The 20,710-nt window shown below is 39.2% G+C and overlaps 1 protein-coding gene across 1 annotated transcript in view; it reads right to left on the bottom strand.

Annotated features, from left to right (window-relative positions):
- The window catches only part of OTOGL (otogelin like), a 180,171-nt gene that overhangs the window by 101,884 nt on the left and 57,577 nt on the right, over positions 1-20,710 (bottom strand). Inside the window, exons 21-25 of the mRNA XM_018049083.1 lie at positions 19,908-19,982; positions 17,267-17,319; positions 15,277-15,439; positions 1,266-1,373; positions 376-514 (exon numbers count right to left, since the gene is read on the bottom strand). Coding sequence (XP_017904572.1) covers positions 376-514; positions 1,266-1,373; positions 15,277-15,439; positions 17,267-17,319; positions 19,908-19,982 — 538 coding nt within the window. The remainder of the gene's footprint in view (positions 1-375; positions 515-1,265; positions 1,374-15,276; positions 15,440-17,266; positions 17,320-19,907; positions 19,983-20,710) is intronic.

Genomic DNA, 20,710 nt, shown 5'->3' with positions numbered 1-20,710 from the left:
TTTACAATTAGTTAAGGAAGTTAATTTAAAATTGCTATAGCTTTTATAAGTTTTACTAATGATATGTGGATGTGATATGTCATGGTCTACCATACTTGCTTTTTACATTGTCTCTACGTAACTGTAACTAAAACAAGTAATTGTGACATTGGCTTCCCAGGTGGCTCAGAGGTAAAAGAAACTGCCTGCAATGCAGAAAACCTCGGTTTGATCCCCGGGTCGGGAAGATACCCTGGAGAAGGAAATGGCAACCTACTCCAGTATTCTTGCATGGGAGATCCCATGGACAGAAGAGCCTGGCGGGCTGTAGTCCATGGGGTGGCAAACAGCTGGACATGATTTAGCGACCAAACAACGATAACAACTGTGACATACCTTTATCAAAAATACCTGGCAATCACTGATATAATCATATTCCAGTCCATCAAAAGAATGATAATGCCGGTCCCCATAGATTGTGCATACTGCTGGGCATGGATAATATGTGCAATTGAACATTCCTCGTCGACAAACACTATTAGAAAACAATATCAACATTGTTACCTTTCCAAGAATTGTGGCTCTAATTAGTATTTTTCAGGGAGCATAAGTATTGGAAAGTTTGTATTCAAGGGTAATCACTGTGTCAATAGCTCTTATAAATATGGCCAATTCTTTCTGATAATATTTTACTACAGTGATAGATAAGGCATATATTTACCACTCTGTCTTAAGACATCACAAACAAGCCTAGAAATTGGGCCTGGGTCACTTTGAAAAAAGGTGATGGAATGAAAAACTAAACGTACACCTGCCGGTCGCCAAAAGACTACAGTGCCATCTCCTTTACTTGAGTCCATTTCAATACCTTTTGTTGATGTTGTTCAGTCACAGACAGGACTTATTCACAAGCTTGAATTTTTATCCCCATTTCTAGGAAACTGTATTTTAATTTTATTTTATGGTATTCTTTTGGATTATTTTCAAACAAAATTTTCCATCAAATATGACCTTCTCTTTGTTATTTATAAATTTGAGATATGTTTTTCCTATTATATTTTCAAATTATCATAGTTCATTTTTTACTTCTTGGTCAAACAAATAGGTATAAAAATAATGATCCCCCTGTAGGTAGTAGCTTCCCATTAACTCCTGAAGGCCTTTAAAATCGTATTTACTCAGATTTGGTTTGCTTTCTGATGAAATTCATCACATTAAGTAAATACAACATGACGGAAACTAGTACAATTTCTTAGAGAAGTTGTGAAATAAATAGATCTCATTACCAGGTATAGCATGGTGTAGCAATCACTTCTCCTGAGAGGTACTCCCAATCTTTCCAAATACAGGGACAGCTTTCAGGAATGTAACACTTTCCTTTGTGCTCTGCCATCCTTTCAAGTGAAGAAGCAAATGCTATTTAATATCAACTACCAATTTCAGTTTTTTAAAAAATCAGCAATCTTGTCATATTCAAAATCATCTATATTGGGTACAACAGTTGTAAGCACATTCTATCTAACCTTTGGAAGAGCCAAATCCAGTCTTTCTCCCCTATTTTACCACACAGTACCTTTCACATCACAGAAATAAAGGCCAGGCAAATGACTGGATGCAATATTTAAACTTTTTGCTATCGCTCAGTACAATAAAATGGAGACAGGAGCCTAAATTTCTGGGTAACATGAGATATTCTGAAAAGACAATTAAAGAGGAAGTAAGGCTACCTTTCTTCAATATTTGCTTCAAATATTAACACAGAAGTTTCTTGACTCTGCTCTCAAATATAAATAATCACATATGCTCTCCAAGTTCTCTGCTTCCTCATTCATAGTTCATCTAACACAGTAAAGCAAGTCTTTATTCAATATGTATGTTGTCCACTTGACTATAAGTTTCACTCCAAAAGCCCATGGATATCCTGTTAATGGTTGTGTTCCAATGTCTAGCACAGAGCAGACACTCAGCTGTTGTGTAAAGGTGAAGGAGTGAAACTACTATAGGAACGATGCATCATCTCATTCAGTTTGCTTTCTTTCAGACTACAGTGCCCTGGAGCCCATCATTTCTCCCCTTAACCTTCCCAAACTTTCAGTCACTTTCCCCAAGCACAGCATCTTCTGCCTAGATAACTAAAAGATTTTTTTCTCACCACTAAAGATGCAATCTTTTTAGTTGCATTCTTTTCTGTACCACACTCCCTATACGTAGCAATCTATACAAACCTTTATTGGAGGGTTCATCCAATGAACTGCAAGTAATTCATTAAATGTCTTATAGAGAAAACAATAACAAAAACTAGCATTTTTGAGTGTTAACCATGGCCCAGCCATTGGTTCGCCCACTTTACATGCATCATTGATTCATCTAATCCTAGTGACAGTTCCATCAGGGAGATTCTATTATTTTCTTACATGTGCTTGTTCTAGTACTGTCTTCCCTGTGTCTTAACAAAATGTCCCACACATAAGGTAGTTTGTAAACATTGGGTGTTGAATTGTTTAGATAAGGGATGCCTCACTGAACTGCACCACAATTTTTTTAAAAATTCTCATTTCTTTTATTTCTTAAAGTATCATTCACTTCAGTTGTTAATTGAAGTATAGCTGATTTAATGGCCATCTGGTGATGTCCATGTATAGAGTCACCTCTTGTGTTGTTGGAAGAGGGTGTTTGCTATGGCCAGTGTGTTCCCCTGGCAAAACTCCATTAGCCTTTGATTTGTAATATTATATTAGCTTCTGGTGTACAGTATAGTGATTCAGTATTTTTATAGATTATACTACATTAAATGTGATAAGTGCAATTCTTATACAACCAGCCAAAGTAGTGGTTTGAAATGGTTATGCTGATGACTGATGAGTGTTTCATAACAAATAACATAATCAAACATAACACAACACAACATAACATAATCAAAACTGAAAGAAGGAAGAAGAGAGCTGTAAATCACTGTGAATTGTCTGCTTTAAGCAGGTTTGGGAAGCAGGGTTAGTCATAAAATGAACATGTGCTGAGCACCTACCATATGACTGGTACGCTGCATATACTCAACCATCTATGCAGTAGATAGTACATTTGTTTAAAAAAAACAAAGTTGAGACTCCATGTGGCTAAGATTTACCCTGAGGTACTTTAGCTAATAAGAAAGAGGGTCAGCATTTTAACCCAGTTCTATATGTCTCTTTCTGCCATATTACTTTACATTTATTTAATCCACAGTGATTTCTAAACTAAGGTTTGATTTCTAAACTAAGGTTCATTTGCACTTGAAAAACTGCTGGGACTATAAGAAGCCCCACAAAAACAAGTGATACCAGGCTTATTGTCCTAAAATAATCCCCCCAAGTCACATGGAAGTCAATCCAAATCATAGTTCCATAAGCAACTTTATAATAGAAAGTTCTATGTTACAAAATTATTTCTAAACAGCCAGAAGACTCTTAGTCAATTCAAACTTTATTTATTTCAATAAAACAAGAGAAGGTGGAAGAAAATTAAGTTTTTATAATAAAATTTGACCAATAAATTAATTAATCATTATTGAAATAAAAGTCAAAGAGGACAGCAAATAGATACTTTCTAAAATAATTGCATCAACCACAAGCATATGAAACAAAATTAGGATGTAGTTTTATCTAATCAGCCATGCATCCCTGAGTCATAATCAAGTCAAATAAATCAAGTAATGTTGCAGGGTTCAATTAGTTTACTATAACAAAGGTTTTATTTCCTTTGTCCTTTTTACTAAAATGCCTTCCTTGCTTGTCTGCTCTACGGTCTGATTTCTACCTGCCTTTATTTTCCCATGCAAGGCTTTGTTCTTCCACACTCCTTCTGTGTCCTTTCTTTAATAAAGAGATTGATACAGTCCCAAGTTACTTGTCTCTTCAACCTATTTCAGATGGGGACCATTTAGACAAATGTGACTCCCCTGGGAAGCAGACCACAAAACCTCTCTCTTCTCTTCTTTGCTCCTGGCTGATATGAATTGAGCTCAGAAATCACTTTGTGTGAATATGTTCATTGAGAAAGAATGGGTGACCTGTTTGCCTTAGGTGGCTCTCCCTCTGTGCACTGCTTCTATTCATCCTCAGAAGAGGGAAGGGCAGTGAGGCCAGATTCCACGTGTGCCTGCGAGGAACCGAACAGCCACCAGATTCTGTATTTACCTTCCATGAGTACTAGGGATTTCTGCTACTACAGGAAATTTACAAAGGTAAGAGTAAATTATGCTGCCATAAAAGAAAAGTGAAAGAAAGTGAAAGTCACTCAGGCATGTCCAACTCTTTGCAACCCCATGGACTATACAGTCCATGGAATTCTCCAGGCCAGAATACTGGAGTGGGTAGCCTTTTCCTTCTCCAGAGGATCTTCCCAACCCAGGGATTGAACCCAGATCTCCCATATTACAGGCGGATTCTTTAACAGCTGAGCCACAAGAGACGCCCACCATAAAATAGTCACCATATTTATTGAGTATACACACATGTGCACAAATACACACACACACACACACACACACACACACACACACACACACCGCATTTCACAATGCTTAACTGGGTCTTTAAAGGAACTTGCAGAAAAAGCATTCAGCTAATATCAACAGGGCTGGAATCTGAAATAGGTGTGTCTGAAGCCAGAGCTCCCACTGTCACCCACTGCCCTAAATAACCTCAACACACCACTTTATGTAACATCCATTAGATAAGCAAACTGATATTAATAATATAACTTAACATCAACAACAGTAATAGCCAACAGAATATACAAAAGAGGGGCAGTCCTAAGATGGCGGAGGAATAGGATGGGGAGACCACTTTCTCCCCCACAAATTCATCAAAAGATCATTTGAATGCTAAGCAACTTCCACAAAACAACTTCTGAACGCTGGCAGAGGACACCAGGCACCCAGAAAGGCAGCCTGTTCCCTTCAAAAGGAGGTAGTACAAAAAGAAAGACAAAAGAGAGGGCGGGAGACCCATCCTGGGGTGGGAGTCGTGAAGAAGGACAAGTTTCCAAATAGCAGGTAAACCCTCTGACCGCAGGTCTGTGGGGAGTTATGGAATCTCAAAGGGCAACACAAACGGGGGGAGAGGGAGTGTGGAAAAAACACAAAATCCAGAGAATATGCGCCTAACCGCAACTCCCAGCAAAGAAGTAGCCCAGACGCTCGCATCCGCCACCCATGAGTGGGGACTGGACAGGGAGGCGTGGGCTGCATCATTGGTGCTTAGGGTACAGACTGGGCCTGAATGCCCTGAGGACAATCTGAGGGAGCTAACGTGAGATAGCATCCCAAACTGTGGGACAACCAGAGAGAGAGAAAAAAGAAAAGAGACAGAGAACTTTCCCACGAAAGGCTCTAAACTAACACACAGCCTGACCGGCTCACAGAACAAAGGATTGAGTGAATACCAAAGGAGAGCTAGCTGGCTGCATGCAGGCCTCTTCCCTCCATGCCCTCTGCTGGAGGCGGAGAGGCAGGCGTGCAACAGCCGGAGTCGGAAGGCAAGGGGCAATCTCAGCCTCAGAGATGGCATCCTCCACCAAACTGTAAGCAGGCTCCCAGCTGCTAACCAAGTCTTCCTGGGACCCTGCCAGGAGGGTCGAAGCCTGAGGTCAGCTCCCCGGAGGAGACACACGCACACCTGAGACAGTGTTCTTGCAGTGCACCGGGAAGCCGAGCAGCCAGGACTGGGGAGGTGATCAAGACGCACAGACCACCTCGGACAGTGTGCTCACAAAGCACCAGGTCACCTGGGCTGCTCAAACCTGGGAAAGGCACAAAACGCACACCCAACCAAGTCTGTGCCCTTATGGACTAACCGAGAACCTGAACCTGAATAGCTTAGACCTGGGAAGTGAATGAAATGCTGGGTCTGCTTTGGACAGCACCCCTGGAGAGCAACCTGGAACCTGAGTAGTGTAGACCGGGAGAGCACACGCGCCATGAGCTGGGGCAAACCCAGTGTAGTCCATACACTGCAAGCACTCCCCATACACACAAGTGATATTTGTTTGCAGTGTTCCTCCCTCCCCACAACACAACTGGACAAGGGAGCCTAAATAAGTGACCACCTTCGCCCCCTTGTGTCAGGGCAGAAATCAGACACTGAAGAAACTTGCAAACAGAGGAAGCCAAAATAAACAAAGAAGAGGGAACCGCTCTGGAAGTGACAGGTGCAACAGATCAAAACCCTGCAGTTAGCGTTGACTAAGCATTGAAAGGGCCTTGTAAACCTTAAGAAGTATAAGCTGGAAAAAGGAACCATCTGAAAGTGAACTGACCCCACACTGCCCACAACAGCTCCATAGAAATTCCTAGACATATTTTTATTATTATCATTTTTTTATTTGTAAAATTTTTTTATTTTTAACTTCTTTATTACTCATTTAATTTTCATTTTTATAACCTATTATTACCTTACAAAAAAAGGCCTTATTTTTAAAGCAAATTTCACATATATATGTTTTTATAATTTTTGTGATTGATTTTGTTTCATATTTCTAATATTATATTTTTGAGATTCTAACCTCTAGATTTTTAATCTTTGCTTTGTGGTATTTGGTATCAGTTTTGTACCTCTAAGAATCTAATCTTCAGTATCCATTTTCACTTAGGTGTGTGATTACTGGCTTGATTGCTCTCTCCCCTTTTGACTTTCCCCCAGGTCACCTCTATCTCCTTCCTCTCCCTTATCTTCTCTACTTAACTCTGTGAATCTCTCTAGGTATTCCAGGCTGTGAAGAATACTTAGGGAACTGATTACCGGCTAGATTGGTCTCTCCCCTTTTGACTCCCCCTATTCTCCTCCTGGTTACCTCTATCTCCCTCCTCACTCTTTTCTTCTCTTCCTATGTAACTCCATGAACCTCTCCGGGTGCTCCAGACTGAGGAGAGCACATAGGGAATTGATTACTGGCTAGACTGCTCTCTCCCCTTTTGATTCCCCCTCTTCTCCTCCGGGTCACCTCTATCTCCCTCCTCCCTCTTCTCTTCTCCATGTAATTCTGTAAACCTCTCTGGGTGTCCCTCACTGGGGAGAATCTTTTCACCATTAACCTAGATGTTTTATTATCTATGCTGTATGGATGGAGAAGTCTTGAGGCTATTGTAAGAATAAGACTAAAAGCCAGAGGCAGGAGGCTTAAGTCCAAAACCTGAGAACACCAGAAAACTCCTGATTCCAAGGAACATTAACTGACAAGAGCTCATCCAAAAGCCTCCATACCTACACTGAAACCAAGCTCCACCCAAGAGCCAACAAGTTCCAGAGCAAGACGTACCATACTAATCTCTAGCAACATAGCAACACAGCCCTGAGCATTAAAGTAGAGGCAGCCCAAAGTCATGCCAAACCCAAAGACACCCCAAAACTCTCTACTAGACACTTCATTGCACTCCAGAGAGAAGAGATCCAACTCCAACCACCAGAACACTGACACAAGATTCCCTAACCAGGAAACCTTAACAAGCCACTAGTCCAACCCACCCACAGGGAGCAACCTTGACAATAAAGAGGAACCACAAATTTCCAGTCTACAGAAAGGCCACCCCAAACACAGCAATCTAAACAAAATGAAAGGGCAGAGAAATATTCAGCAGGTAAAGGAACATAAGTGCCCACTCAAACAAAACAAGAGGAGGAGATAGGGAGTCTACCTGAAAAAGAATTCAGAATAATGATAGGAAGAATGACCCAAAATCTTGAAGACAAAATGGAGTTACAGATAAATAGACTGGAGACAAGGATTGAGAAGATGCAAGAAATGTTTAACAAGGACCTAGAAGAAATAAAAAAGAGTTAATCAATAATGAATAATGCAATAACTGAGATCAAAAGCACTCTGGAGAGAACCAACAGTAGAATAACCAAGGCAGAAGAGAGGCCAAATGAGGCGGAAGATAGAATGGTGGAAATAAATGAAGCAGAGAGGAAAAAGAATTAAAAGAAATGAGGACAACCTCAGAGACCTCTGGGACAATAAATGCCCCAACATTCGAATCATAGGAGTCCCAGAAGAAGAAAGACAAAAGACAAAAAGAAAGGCCATGAGAAAACACTTGAGGAGATAATATTTGAAAACTTCCCGAAAATGGGGAAGGAAATAGCCACACAAGTCCAAGAAACCCAGAGACGTCCAAACAGGGTTAAACCCAAGGTGAAACACCCCAAGACACATATTAATCAAATTAATGAAAATCAAACACAAACAGCAAATATTAAAAGCAGCAAGGGAAAAGCAACAAATAACACACGTGGGGATCCCCATAAGGATAACAGCCGATCTTTCAATAGAAACTCTTCAGGCCAGAAGGGAACGACAGGACATACTTAAAGTGATACATGAGAAAAACCTACAACCCAGATTACTATACCCAGCAAGGATCTCAATCAAATACAAAGGAGAAATCAAAAGCTTTACAGAAAAACAAAAGCTGAGAGAATTCAGCACCACCAAACCAGCTCTTCAACAAATGCTAAAGGATCGTCTCTAAACACAAAACACAGAAAAGGTTTATAAACTCAAACCCCAAACAACAAAGTAAATGGCAATGGGATCACACTTATCAATAATTACCTTAAAGACAAAGACTGGCTGAATGGATACAAAAACAAGACCCCAATATATGCTGTCTAAAAGAGACCCACCTCAAAACAAGGGACAAATACAGACTGAAAGCGAAGGACTGGAAAAAGATATTTCATGCAAATGGAGACCAAAAGAAAGCAGGAGTAGCAATACTCACATCAGATAAAATGAATTTTAATTATTTCAAAGTAATTACTTTAAAGTAAAAGCAGTGAAAAGAGACAAAGAAGGACACTACATAATGATCAAAGGATCAATCCAAGAAGATATAACATTATAAATATATATGCACCCAACATAGGAGCACTGCAATATGTAAGGCAAATGCTAACAAGTATGAAAGGGGAAATTAACAGTAACACAATAATAGTGGGGGACTTTAATACCCCACTTACACCTATGGATAGATCATCCAAACAGAAAATTAGCAAGGAAACACAAACTTTAAATGATACAATGGACCAGTTAGACTTAATTGATATCTATAGGACATTTCACCCCAAAACAATGAATTACACCTTTTTCTCAAGAGCACACGGAGCATTCTCCAGGATAGATCACATCCTGGGCCATAACTCTAGCCTTGGTAAATTCAAACAAACTGAAATCATTTCAAGCATCTTTTCTGATCACAATGTGATAAGATTAGATGTCATCCCAAGGAAAAGAAATACAAAAAGGGAAAATGTTTGCCTGAGGAGTCCTTACAAATAGCTGTGAATAGAGAAGTGAAAGGCAAAGGAGAAAGGGAAAGATATACCCATTTGAATGCAGAGTTCCAACGAATAGCAAGGAGGGATAAGAAAGCCTTCCTCAGTGATCAGTGCAAACAAATAGAGGAAAACAATAGAATGGGAAAGACTAGAGATCTCTTCAAGAAAATTAGAGAAACAAAGGGAACATTTCATACAAAGATGGGCACGATAAAGGACAGAAATGGTATGGACCTAACAGAAGCCAAAGAGATTAAGAAGAGGTGGCAAGAACACACAGAAGAACTATACAAAAAGTTCTTCATGAATCAGATCATCATGATGGTGTGATCACCAACCTAGAGCAAGACTTCCTGGAATGTGAAGTCAAGTGGACCTTAGGAAGCATCACTATGAACAAAGCTAGTGGAGGTGATGGAATTCCAGTTGACCTATTTCAAATCCTAAAAGACAATGCTGTGAAAGTGCTGCACTCGATACGTAAGCAAATTTGGAAAACTCAGCAGTAGCCACAGGACTGGAAAAGGTCAATTCATTCCAATCCCAAAAAAATGGCAATGCCAAAGAATGTTCAAACTATGGCACAATTGCACTCATCTCACATGCTAGTAAAGTAATGCTCAAAATTCTCCAAGCCAGGCTTCAACAGTACATAAACCATGAACTTCCAGATGTTCAAGCTGGATTTAGAAAAGGCAGAGGAACCAGAGATCAAACTGCCGACATCCATTGGATCAACAAAACAGCAACAGAGTTCCAAAAACAATATCTATTTCTGCTTTAATGACTATGCCGAAGCCTTTGACTGTGTGGACCACACAAACTATAGAAAATTCTTCAAGAGATGGGAATACCAGATCACTTGACCTGCCTCTTGAGAAATCTGTATATAGATCAGGAAGCAACAGTTAGAACCGGACATGGAACAACAGACTGGTTCAAAACTGGGAAAGGGGTACATCAAGGCTGTATATTGTCACCTTGCTTATTTAATTTACATGCAGAGTACATCATATAATGCTGGGCTGGATGAAGCACAAGCTGGAATCAAGATTGCTGGGAGAAGTATCAATAAACTCAGATATGCAGATGACACCACCCTTATGGCAGAAAGTGAAGAAGAACTAGAGAGCCTCTTGATGAAGGTGAAAGAGGAAATGAAACAGTTGGCTTAAAGCTCAACATTCAGAAAAAGAAGATCATGGCATCTGGTCCCATCACTTCATGGCAAACAGATGTGGAAACAATGGAAACAGTGACAGACTTTCTTTTTGGGAGCTCCAAAATCACTGCAGATGGTAACTGCAGCCATGAAATTAAAAGACGCTTACTCCTTGAAAGAAAAGGTATGACCAACCTAGACAGCATATTAAAAAGCAGAGACATTACTTTGCCAACAAAGGTCGGTCTAGTCAAGGCTATGGTTTTTCCAGTAGTCAGGTATGGATGTGAGAGTTGGACTATGAAGAAAGCTGAGCGCCAAAGAATTGATGATTTTGAACTGTGGTATTGGAGAAGACTCTTGAGAGTCCCTTGGACTGCAAGGAGATCCAACCAGTCCATCCTAAAGGAAATCAGTCGTTAATATACCTTGGAAGGACTGATGCTGAAGCTCAAACTGCAATACTTTGGCCACCTAATGCAAAGAACTGACTCATTTGAAAAGACCCTGATGCTGGGAAAGATTGAAGGTGGGAGGAGAAGGGGATGATAGAGAATGAGATGGTTGGATGGCATCACTGATTCAATGGACACGAGTTTGAGTAAACTCTCGGAGTTGGTGATGGACAGGAGTCCTTGCATGCAGAAGTTATGGGGTCGTATGAGTCAGACACAACTGAGCAACTGAACTGAACTTACAGGATGAAAACTATTAAAAATGCAAACATATGGAGGCTAAACAACACACTTCTGAATAACCAACAAATCACAGAAGAAATCAAAAAAGATACTAAAGTATGCATAGAAATGAATGAAAATGAAAACACAACAACCCAAAACCTATTGGACACTGCAAAAGCAGTGCTAAGGGGAAGGTTCATACAATACAAGCTTACTTCAAGAAACAAGAGAAAAATCTAATAAATATCCTAACTTTACACCTAAACCAACTAGGAAAAGAAGAAATTAAGAACTCCAGGGTTAGTAAAGGAAAGAAATCATAAAAATTAAGGCAGAAATAAATGAAAAAGAAACAAAGGATACTATAGCAAAAATCAACAAAACTAAAAGCTGGTTCTTTGAGAAGATAAATAAAATAGACAAACCATTAGCCCTACTCATTAAAATAAAAGGAGGGGGGATCAAATCAATAAAATTGGAAATGAAAATGGAGAAACCACAGCAGACAACACAGAAATACAAAAGATCATAAGAGACTGCTATCAGCAACTATATGACAATAAAATGTACAACTTGGAATAAATGGATGAATTCTTAGAAAAGTATAACCTTCTAAAACTGAACCAAGAAGAAATAGAAAATCTTAACAGACCCTTCATAAGCATGGAAATCAAAACTGTAATAACAAATCTTCCAGTGGACAAAAGCCCAGGACCAGATGGCTTCACAGGTGAATTCTACCAAAAATTTAGAGAAGAGCTAACACATATCCTACTCAAACTCTTCCAGAAAATTGCAGAGGAAGGTAAACTCCCAACTCATTCTATGAGGCCACCATCACCCTAATACCAAAACCAGACAAAGATGCCACACACACACACACACACACACAAAAACTACAGGCCAATATCACTAATGAACATAGATGCAAAAACCCTCAACAAAATTCTAGTAAACATAATCCAACAACATATTAAAAAGATCATGCATCATGATCAAGTGGGTTTATCCCAGGGATGCAAGGATTCTTCAATATTCACAAATCAATCAATGTGATACACCACATTAACAAATTGAAAGATAAAAACAATGTGATTATCTCAATAGATGCAGCAAAAGCCTTTTAAAAAATTCAACATCCATTTGTGCTAAAAAAAAAAAAAAAAAAAAAAAAAAAAAACCCTCCAGAAAGCAGGAATAGAAGGAACAGACCTCAACATAATAAAAGCCATATATGACAAACCAACAGCAAGCATTATCCTCAATGGTGAAAAATTGAAAGCATTTCCCCTAAAGTCAGGAAAAAGACAAGGGTGTCCACTCTCACCACTACTGTTCAACATAGTTTTAGAAGTTTTAGCCACAGCAATCAGAGGGAAAAAAAGAAATAAAAGGAATCCAGATTGGAAACAAAGAAGTAAAACTCTCACTGTTTGCAGATGACATTATCCTCTACATCAGTTCAGTTCAGTTTAGTCGATCAGTCATGTCCGACTCTTTGCGACCCTATGAATCACAGCACACCAGGCCTCCCTGTCCATCACCAACTCCCGGAGTTCACCCAGACTCATGTGCATCAAGGCAGTGATGCCATCCAGCCATCTCATCCTCTGTCATCCCCTTCTCCTCCTGCCCCCAATCCCTCCCAGCATCAGGGTCTTTCCCAATGAGTCAACGCTTCACATGAGGTGGCCAGAAAACCCTAAAGACACCACCAGAAAATTACTAGACCTAATCAATGAATATAGTAAAGTTGCAGGATATAAAATTAATACACAGAAATCCCTTGCATTCCTATACATTAACAATGAGAAAACAGAAAGAGAAATTAAGGAAACAATTCCATTCACCACTGAGACAAAAAGAATAAAATACTTAGGAATAAATCTACCTAAAGAAACAAAAAAGCCTATATATAGAAAACCATAAAACACTGATGAAAGAAATTAAAGATGACACAGGTAGATGGAGAAATATACCATGTTCATGGATCAGAAGAAGCAATATAGTGAAAATGAGTATAACACCCAAGCAATCTATAGATTCAATGCAATCCCTATCAAGCTTCCAATGGTATTTTTCAGAGAACTAGAACAAATAATTTCACAATTTGTGCGGATATACAAAAAACCTTGAATAGCTAAAGCAATCTTGAGAAAGAAGAATGGAACTGGAGGAATCAATCTGCCTGACTTCAGACTATATTACAAAGCTACAGTCATCAAGACAGTATGGTACTGGCACAAAGACAGAAATATACATCAATGGAACAAAACAGAAAGCCCAGAGATAAATCCATGCACCTATTGACACCTCATCTTTGACAAATCAGGCAAGAATATACAGTGGATAAAAGACAATCTCTTTAAGAAGTGGTGCTGGGAAAACTGGTCAACCACATGTAAAAGAATGAAACTAGAACACTTTCTAACACTACATACAAAAATAAACTCAAAATGGATTAAAGATCTAAATGTAAGACCAGAAACTATAAAACTCCTAGAGGAAAGCATAGGCAAAACATAAACCACAGCAGGATCCTCTATGATCCACCTCCCAGAGTAATGGAAAGAGAAGCAAAAATAAACAAATGGGACCTGATTAAACTTAAAAGCTTTTGCACAATGAAGGAAACTATAAGCAAGGTGAAAAGGATAGCTTTCAGAATGGGAGAAAATAATAGCAAATGAAGCAACTGACATAGAATTATCTCAAAAACATACAAGCAGCTCATGCAGCTCAATACCAGAAAAATAAATGACCCAATCAAAAAATGGGCCAAATAACTAAACAGACATTTCTCCAAAGAAGACATACAAATGGCTAACAAACCCATGAAAAGATGCTCAACATCACTCATTATCAGAGACATGCAAATCAAAACCACAATGAGGTACCATCTCACACCAGTCAGAATGGCTGCTATCAAAAAGTCTACAAGCAATAAATGTTGGAGAGGGTGTGGAGAAAAGGGAATCCTCTTACACTGTTGGTGGGAATGCAAACTAGGACAGCCACTATGGAGAACATTGTGGAGATTCCTTAAAAAAACTGGAAATAGAACTGCCATATGACCTGGCAATCCCACTGCTGGACACACACACCAAGGAAACTAGAATTGAAAGAGACACGTGCATGTCAATGTTCATCACAGCACTGCTTATAATAGCCAGGACATGGAAGCAACCTAGATGTCCATCAGCAGACAAATGGATAAGAAAGCTGTGGTACATATACATTATGGAATATTACTTGGCTATTAAAAAGAACACGTTTGAATCAGTTCTAATGAGTTGGATGAAACTAGAGCCTATTATATAGAGTGAAGTAAGTCAGAAAGAAAAATACCATTACAGTATATTAATGCATATATATGGAATTTAGAAAGATGGTAATGATGACCCAATATGTGAGACAGCAAAAGAGATACAGATATAAAGAACAGACTTTTGGACTCCATGCTAAAAGGCAAGGGTGGGATGATTTGAGAGAATAGCATTGAAACACGTATATTACCATATGTGAAATAGATGGCCAGTCCAAGTTCAATGCATGAAACAAAGCACTCAAAGCTGGTGCATTGGGACAACCCTGAGGGATGGGATGGGGGGGAGGTGAGATGGGGGTTCCAGATGGGGGACACATGTACACCCATGGCTGATTCATGTCAATGTATGGCAAAAACCACTACAATATTGTAAAGTAATTAGCCTCCAATTAAAATTAATTAATTAATTAATTTAGAAAAAAGAATATACAAAAGAAATGCAGTTCGAGTATTTTGAATGCAAAGTGGCTCACTGTCATTTTCCCAAAATCACAGTTGGATCGGGGATAAATGCTAAGTCCATCCTGAAATGAGTGCTCCCCTCAATTCACTGCATTACTTTAATTATATCATGTACACAACATATTGTGACATTATTTAGTCATGTGTTCTATGTGGCATGAATCTCACACATACGTGATATGTCCCATAAGCACAGACAAATACCTACAGCAGTAATCTAGTTACCAGTTCAGAGTTAACTACAAATCAGAACACAATTTTAGCTATTTCTATAAACAATGTTCTAAGTGCTCTTGTGTTTTATAAAAAATCCTAAACATTCTGTGTTATCAAGGAAAGTAATGTGCTTACCCTGGAGCACAAACACAGCCACTTATGCAGGGTGACGATGGGGCGCAAGTGAAGTTCATAGCCAAATTCGCACATGTAGTTTCACAGTTTATGCCACCAGCTGGTAATTCAGGGTCAGGAAACCTACAGTCGAAATACTGTTTTCCCTCAGGGCAGATGTGAACTTCAGGAACAAGGCACAGACAAAATATGCTTAACTTTGTATTTGCTCCATATACACAATCGTATTTACATGCGTTTGTCATTAAAACACAATTAACTATAGAACACAGTATATTTTACCAGTAATTACGGATGACCCCAGTAATAACTGATTTTACTCTGTGATGTTTGGTTCATGAGCTTAAACCATTCTCTAGCCAGATTTCCTTTAATCACCTAAATTTCCAAAATCTATTTTGAGTTTGAAAACTTTAGCTGCCTTCCATAAGAAAACAACTAAACAACTAGTATATACCTTCCTGAAATCAAGAAACAGGGTATTGTGATTAATCTAAACAAATATTATCACTTTTTGAAGACTGACAGTACCATATGTCTAAACTGTTACAAAGCTATGTGTTTTCAACAAACACGTGATACTTTTAGATCTTGCTTCATCCCTGAGTCACCATTCATGTTACTCCTTCCTGATGGCTCAGACGGTAAAGGATCTGCCTGCAATGCAGGAGGCCCAGGGAGCCCGGGATCGAACCTGGGGTCCCTAGGTCTCAAGATCCCCTGGAGGAGGCATGGCTGCCCCTTTGTATTCTATCCAGTATTCTTGCCTGGAGAATTCCATGGACAGAGGAGCCTGGCAGGCTACAGTCCATGGGGCCACTGAGAGTCAGACATGACTGAGCAACTAACTCCTTTCACTATAATGTGGAAGTGCAGAAAATGGGCATAATTATAGGGGCTACATGTTGCTCCAGAAAGCTTTTGAGTTCCGAGGGATTACCACCTCTTCTGTGGGGTCAAAAGGAAACTCGGGGATTCCTCTGCGAGAAGCCTGGCCACCTGGGCTTCCTTTTCCTCAGTACTGAGCCACCCAATGCAAATGAGTCAAGGCGGGGAGGGCCCAGCTGCTTCCAAATGTGTGCAGTCCATGAACATACCCTGTAAATAAGCCCTAGACAGCCTGAATCCTGATACACTGAATCAAGGGCATATAATTAATTCAAAGCTAATTTAGAAAATTTATAACTGTGCAAATAAATAACAAAGCAATAGCTCACAATTGGTTTTATCAGCCTACACTCTTGCTACCCATTGAAATCAACAGAAGGTACCTTTGTTTAGTATTTGCCTAGAATTTCTCCACAGTGACCATAAATTTGAGGCTTTCTGTGTGGTGAAAAATAAATAATATAAAGGGTCTCCTATATATATGATCTTCAGTAATGATATGATCATAATATGATATTTTCAAAAGAGACGGCAGTTGTCACTTTACATACCATTGTTAACTGATGGCTAGTCCTAAAGCTTTGCTACTTAAAATGTAGCCCTGAACCCAGTATCACTAGCATCACTTTGACCATCAACAGAAATGTTGCAGGCATCACCCTGACCTACTGAATCAGAATCAATATTTTAACAAGATCCCTAGGTTTTTTGTGTGTACTTTCGGAATCTAAGAATTGCTGATCTGGACTAGGGTTTCCCAACTGCTGTTACACAAGTGACTTCCAACAGGTGCCTGGATACATATCCCTAAAGAGTTTGGCAGACCTGAGGTGGTGCTGGGATGGGAAGCATCAGGCAGCCTCCCTAGGTTGATCAGCTCTGCCCTAAGCAGCCTTACATGTTCACCCAACATTGTCCAACAAATATTATAATTCCGGAGGTGAAAAAGTTAGGAAGCACCAGAGCACCATGTAGAAAAGCATTCCTAAGGCTATTCCTCCATGTGCATTGGCAAGGAGGGCTGTGATGAATTCATAACTTCTGCCCTAAGAGTAGGGATAGTACTAGAGCCTCCTAAGGAAAACATCTATCTACATCTTACCAGTAGAGGGCGTTGCTAATTCATCACATTTCACAGTCCCATTTGAACACTGGCTAGAAGTAGTAAACAGATAGTTAATTCATGAAACAAACCTCAAGACTTTTCTGTTTAAAAAACAATATAACATGCAAGAATTGATAAAAAAGACTTTTTTCCCAGAAGTTTTTATAAATAAGTTATTGGTTTAGAACTGATTTGAAGAGAGCTATTTCAGTTCAACACATTTTTATCAAACACTGGTATATGTGTGAGGCACTATGATTAGCATGGAGAATTCGAAGACCAAAATTCTTAGTCTTTACCCAAGTGCTTACTATGTTCCAGTAGGAGAGAAAGACATACAAATAAATAATTAAGCCAGTGTGACATGAAACATACAATTTTTTAAGATATATTAACACAAGTAAAGCACGTAACAATGTTTCAAAATCTGTTAGCAATTGACATTAGGACAGTCAAAGAAGATAAAGTCTGCAAAATTTTGAAGACAGTATGGAGGTTACAATATAGATAAGGTAGGAATGTTGTCACACTGAGTGAAGATGTAGTGAAAAGTCACATAGGGGTGGAACAGCTTTCTATGCAACAGAGTGCCATGTGGGACGTAACCGAACAGGCCTACAGCAAAGTGTCAAAAGCCAGCTTCTATTAGGACACTAAGACTTTATCCCTGAAGTGAGTCACTAAAGACCTTAAACAGAGATGTGATATCGTTGGTTTGAATTCTAGGAAAGTCATTCTGGCAGCAGCGTGGAAGAGACAGTGGAGTCACATCTTACAACCTGAGTTCCAAAGTCAGGGCATAAGGCAAAAACCAAATTCAGGCAATATGAATTGTGAAAATCTTTTAAGGATTTATCATGGTAAGGAAAGATTTTTACACCAATTCTCAATAAGCCCAACATAAACAGTTTTGCTTCCAGCTCTGGACTAGATCATATTTTCTATATTTGAGCCCAGATGAAGAAGCTGACTAACAGAGAAGGGCCGTGCCATACAAAAAATATGCTTCTTCCTCGTCTAACCCTAGGATGACCCTCAGAAATATGACTCACACTGAGAACAGCAGAGAGGAACCGAGACACAGGGATCTCAGGTCACAGAACCAGGCCTTTCATATCATACTGATTCTGGGACACGGGCTTTTTAAGAGGAATGGTAAATGAGACCGTGAGACAAATGGAATTTTTTTCTCACTGAGGTGGGAAGGTTCCTTTGTTTTTGCCAAGTTTACTTAAACATAATTGAGTTTAAGGTCTTTAGTGACTCACTTCAGGGATAAAGTCTTAGTGTCCTAATAGAAGCTGGCTGTCCTAATAGAAGAGCAATATAACATCTTGGTAGAATGGAAGGAGACAAAACTAAAGACAAGAAGATCAAGTAGAAATGTCCAGGGAAGAGAGGCTGAGAGACATTGCTAAGACAGAGGAGACAGAAAGGAGGAAATGGATTTCAACTGTATGGAGAAAATAAAATCTAAAGTCATTGGCAGTATACTGGGTAGGGGTGTTGAAGAGGAGGAAAGAGTCAAAGACGGCTCCCAGATTTATGGCTTGGGAGACTATGGCTAATAGTACAACCTACTGTAGATAGAGCCAAGAGCTAGTTGCCTTTGCATCTCAGTTGAGGGAAAGGAAGGGAGATGCACATAATAGTAAATACAAATTGTGCATAAACAATATTCTGCCATGGATACAAAATAAGCTGCAAAGCAAAACACAACCGAGCAAGCACTGCAGAGCCAGGCTGTCCAGAAATGAATCCTGGCTTTGTTATCAAGGTACTTAACTGTCTGTGCCTCATTTCCTCACCTGTACACAGGGGCTGTAGCAACTGTACCTGCCTCTTAGGGTTAGAGTGATGGGTGTTTTAATAGATGTAAAACTCCTAGAATGATACCAGGACTACAGAAAGTGCACAGGAAAGGACAGATATGATTATTGCAATGGTTATTATTACTATCCTCTTACGTCTGTTCTTATCTGTGGGTACCTATGGTGCAACTAAAAGGAGGTTAGGAGTTGGATATAGATCTATGAGGACTGCTGCATGGACATGTCTGCATTTTTAACAGGTTACAACTCGAAGGAGTGTTTTCTTATGAATAAACATTTTCTCACTAGAATGGCTGTCCTTTGGGAGGCAGTATTCTGACTCCAGAGGGTGACATGGTGAATTCCAATTTGAAATTGCATTTTCTGAGCCAATGGATAAGCCACAAAACTAAAACGCCTCAGTAACTTACAACATGTGACCATTTATCTCACCCCTAACTATTATTTGAGAACTAAGGTGAGAGCCATCTCACCCTTAACTATTGAGAACTGATCAGAGGCACTCCATTTCACTGTTTGACACTTTAACTCACTGCTCTTTTCTGCAGCTATGAGCACAAGACTTAGGCATTCCATGTTGAAATGAAATGTGTGTGTGTGTGTGTGTGTGTGTGTAGTTTAATGTATATATGTATATATTTGGGTCACATATATATAAATGTCATACATATGGTTTAAAAGTTTATATATTAAGGTTATCTGTATTTTTCAAATTATGGATGTCATATTTCAATTTATGGATTTGGTTAAGAATTTACATCACTCCATGTTATTTATCAAGAACAATCACCATTACTGAAATCTACCATAAGCCTGAGGGTGTTGGGATGAGCTCTCCGGGTTGGTAAATACTGCCTCTGTAATGACACCGGCAGTGAAATCTGTAAGGGGAAAAAAAAGGTTAGGTTAACAAAATAGGATATATTTAAGAAAAAAAAACACTGAAATTCAAGCAGACCACATGCTGCATGGGTACTTTTAAGGCACAGCCTAGCAATGACATTACTGCACAAAATTCCATGCAATTCTGTTAAACAAATGTGAAATCTTCTACAGCTTTGGATTTTGTTTCCCAAAACTCATACTCTGTATTGTTTTCGTCACAGTACAGACTCATGTTGTCTCTGTCACAAAAATGTCCCTGGAGGCACTTCAGAGAAAGACAACCAGTATATCATGTAACCCTATGTAGACGACAAAGTCTTTATGTCATGTGAGATTCGAGAAATTTCTGAATGCTGAGAGACATTACAATCCTGCTACTACAATTTGCCACATGACAGAGAAACATAAACCTTGCTATTATTATTGATACGGCAAAAGCACATGGGAATGAACTTTGGGATTACTCATCAGATTCCTTAGCTCTTTCTGCAGCGATTTGTGAGCACATACAGGATTAACAAATAAATATATAAGAGTAAGGATATTAAGAAATAGTAAAGAAACAACTCACAAGCAGATCCTTGCATATATGTCCACTTATTTTATGGAAAAAGTGACGTTTAATAGTGGAAAAAATTTATGGTTCTGAGTCGATTAGATTAAAAAAAAAAAAAAGACAGGGAGAAAAGAAACAGGCGTGGCAGCCCCTTTATCCTGCAAGGGA

Source organism: Capra hircus, chromosome 5 (assembly GCF_001704415.2).
Source record: "Capra hircus breed San Clemente chromosome 5, ASM170441v1, whole genome shotgun sequence".
NCBI classification, from domain to species: domain Eukaryota; kingdom Metazoa; phylum Chordata; class Mammalia; order Artiodactyla; family Bovidae; genus Capra; species Capra hircus.
The sequence above is the reverse complement of the archived record's forward strand: the minus strand, read 5'-3'. Positions and strand labels throughout refer to the sequence as shown.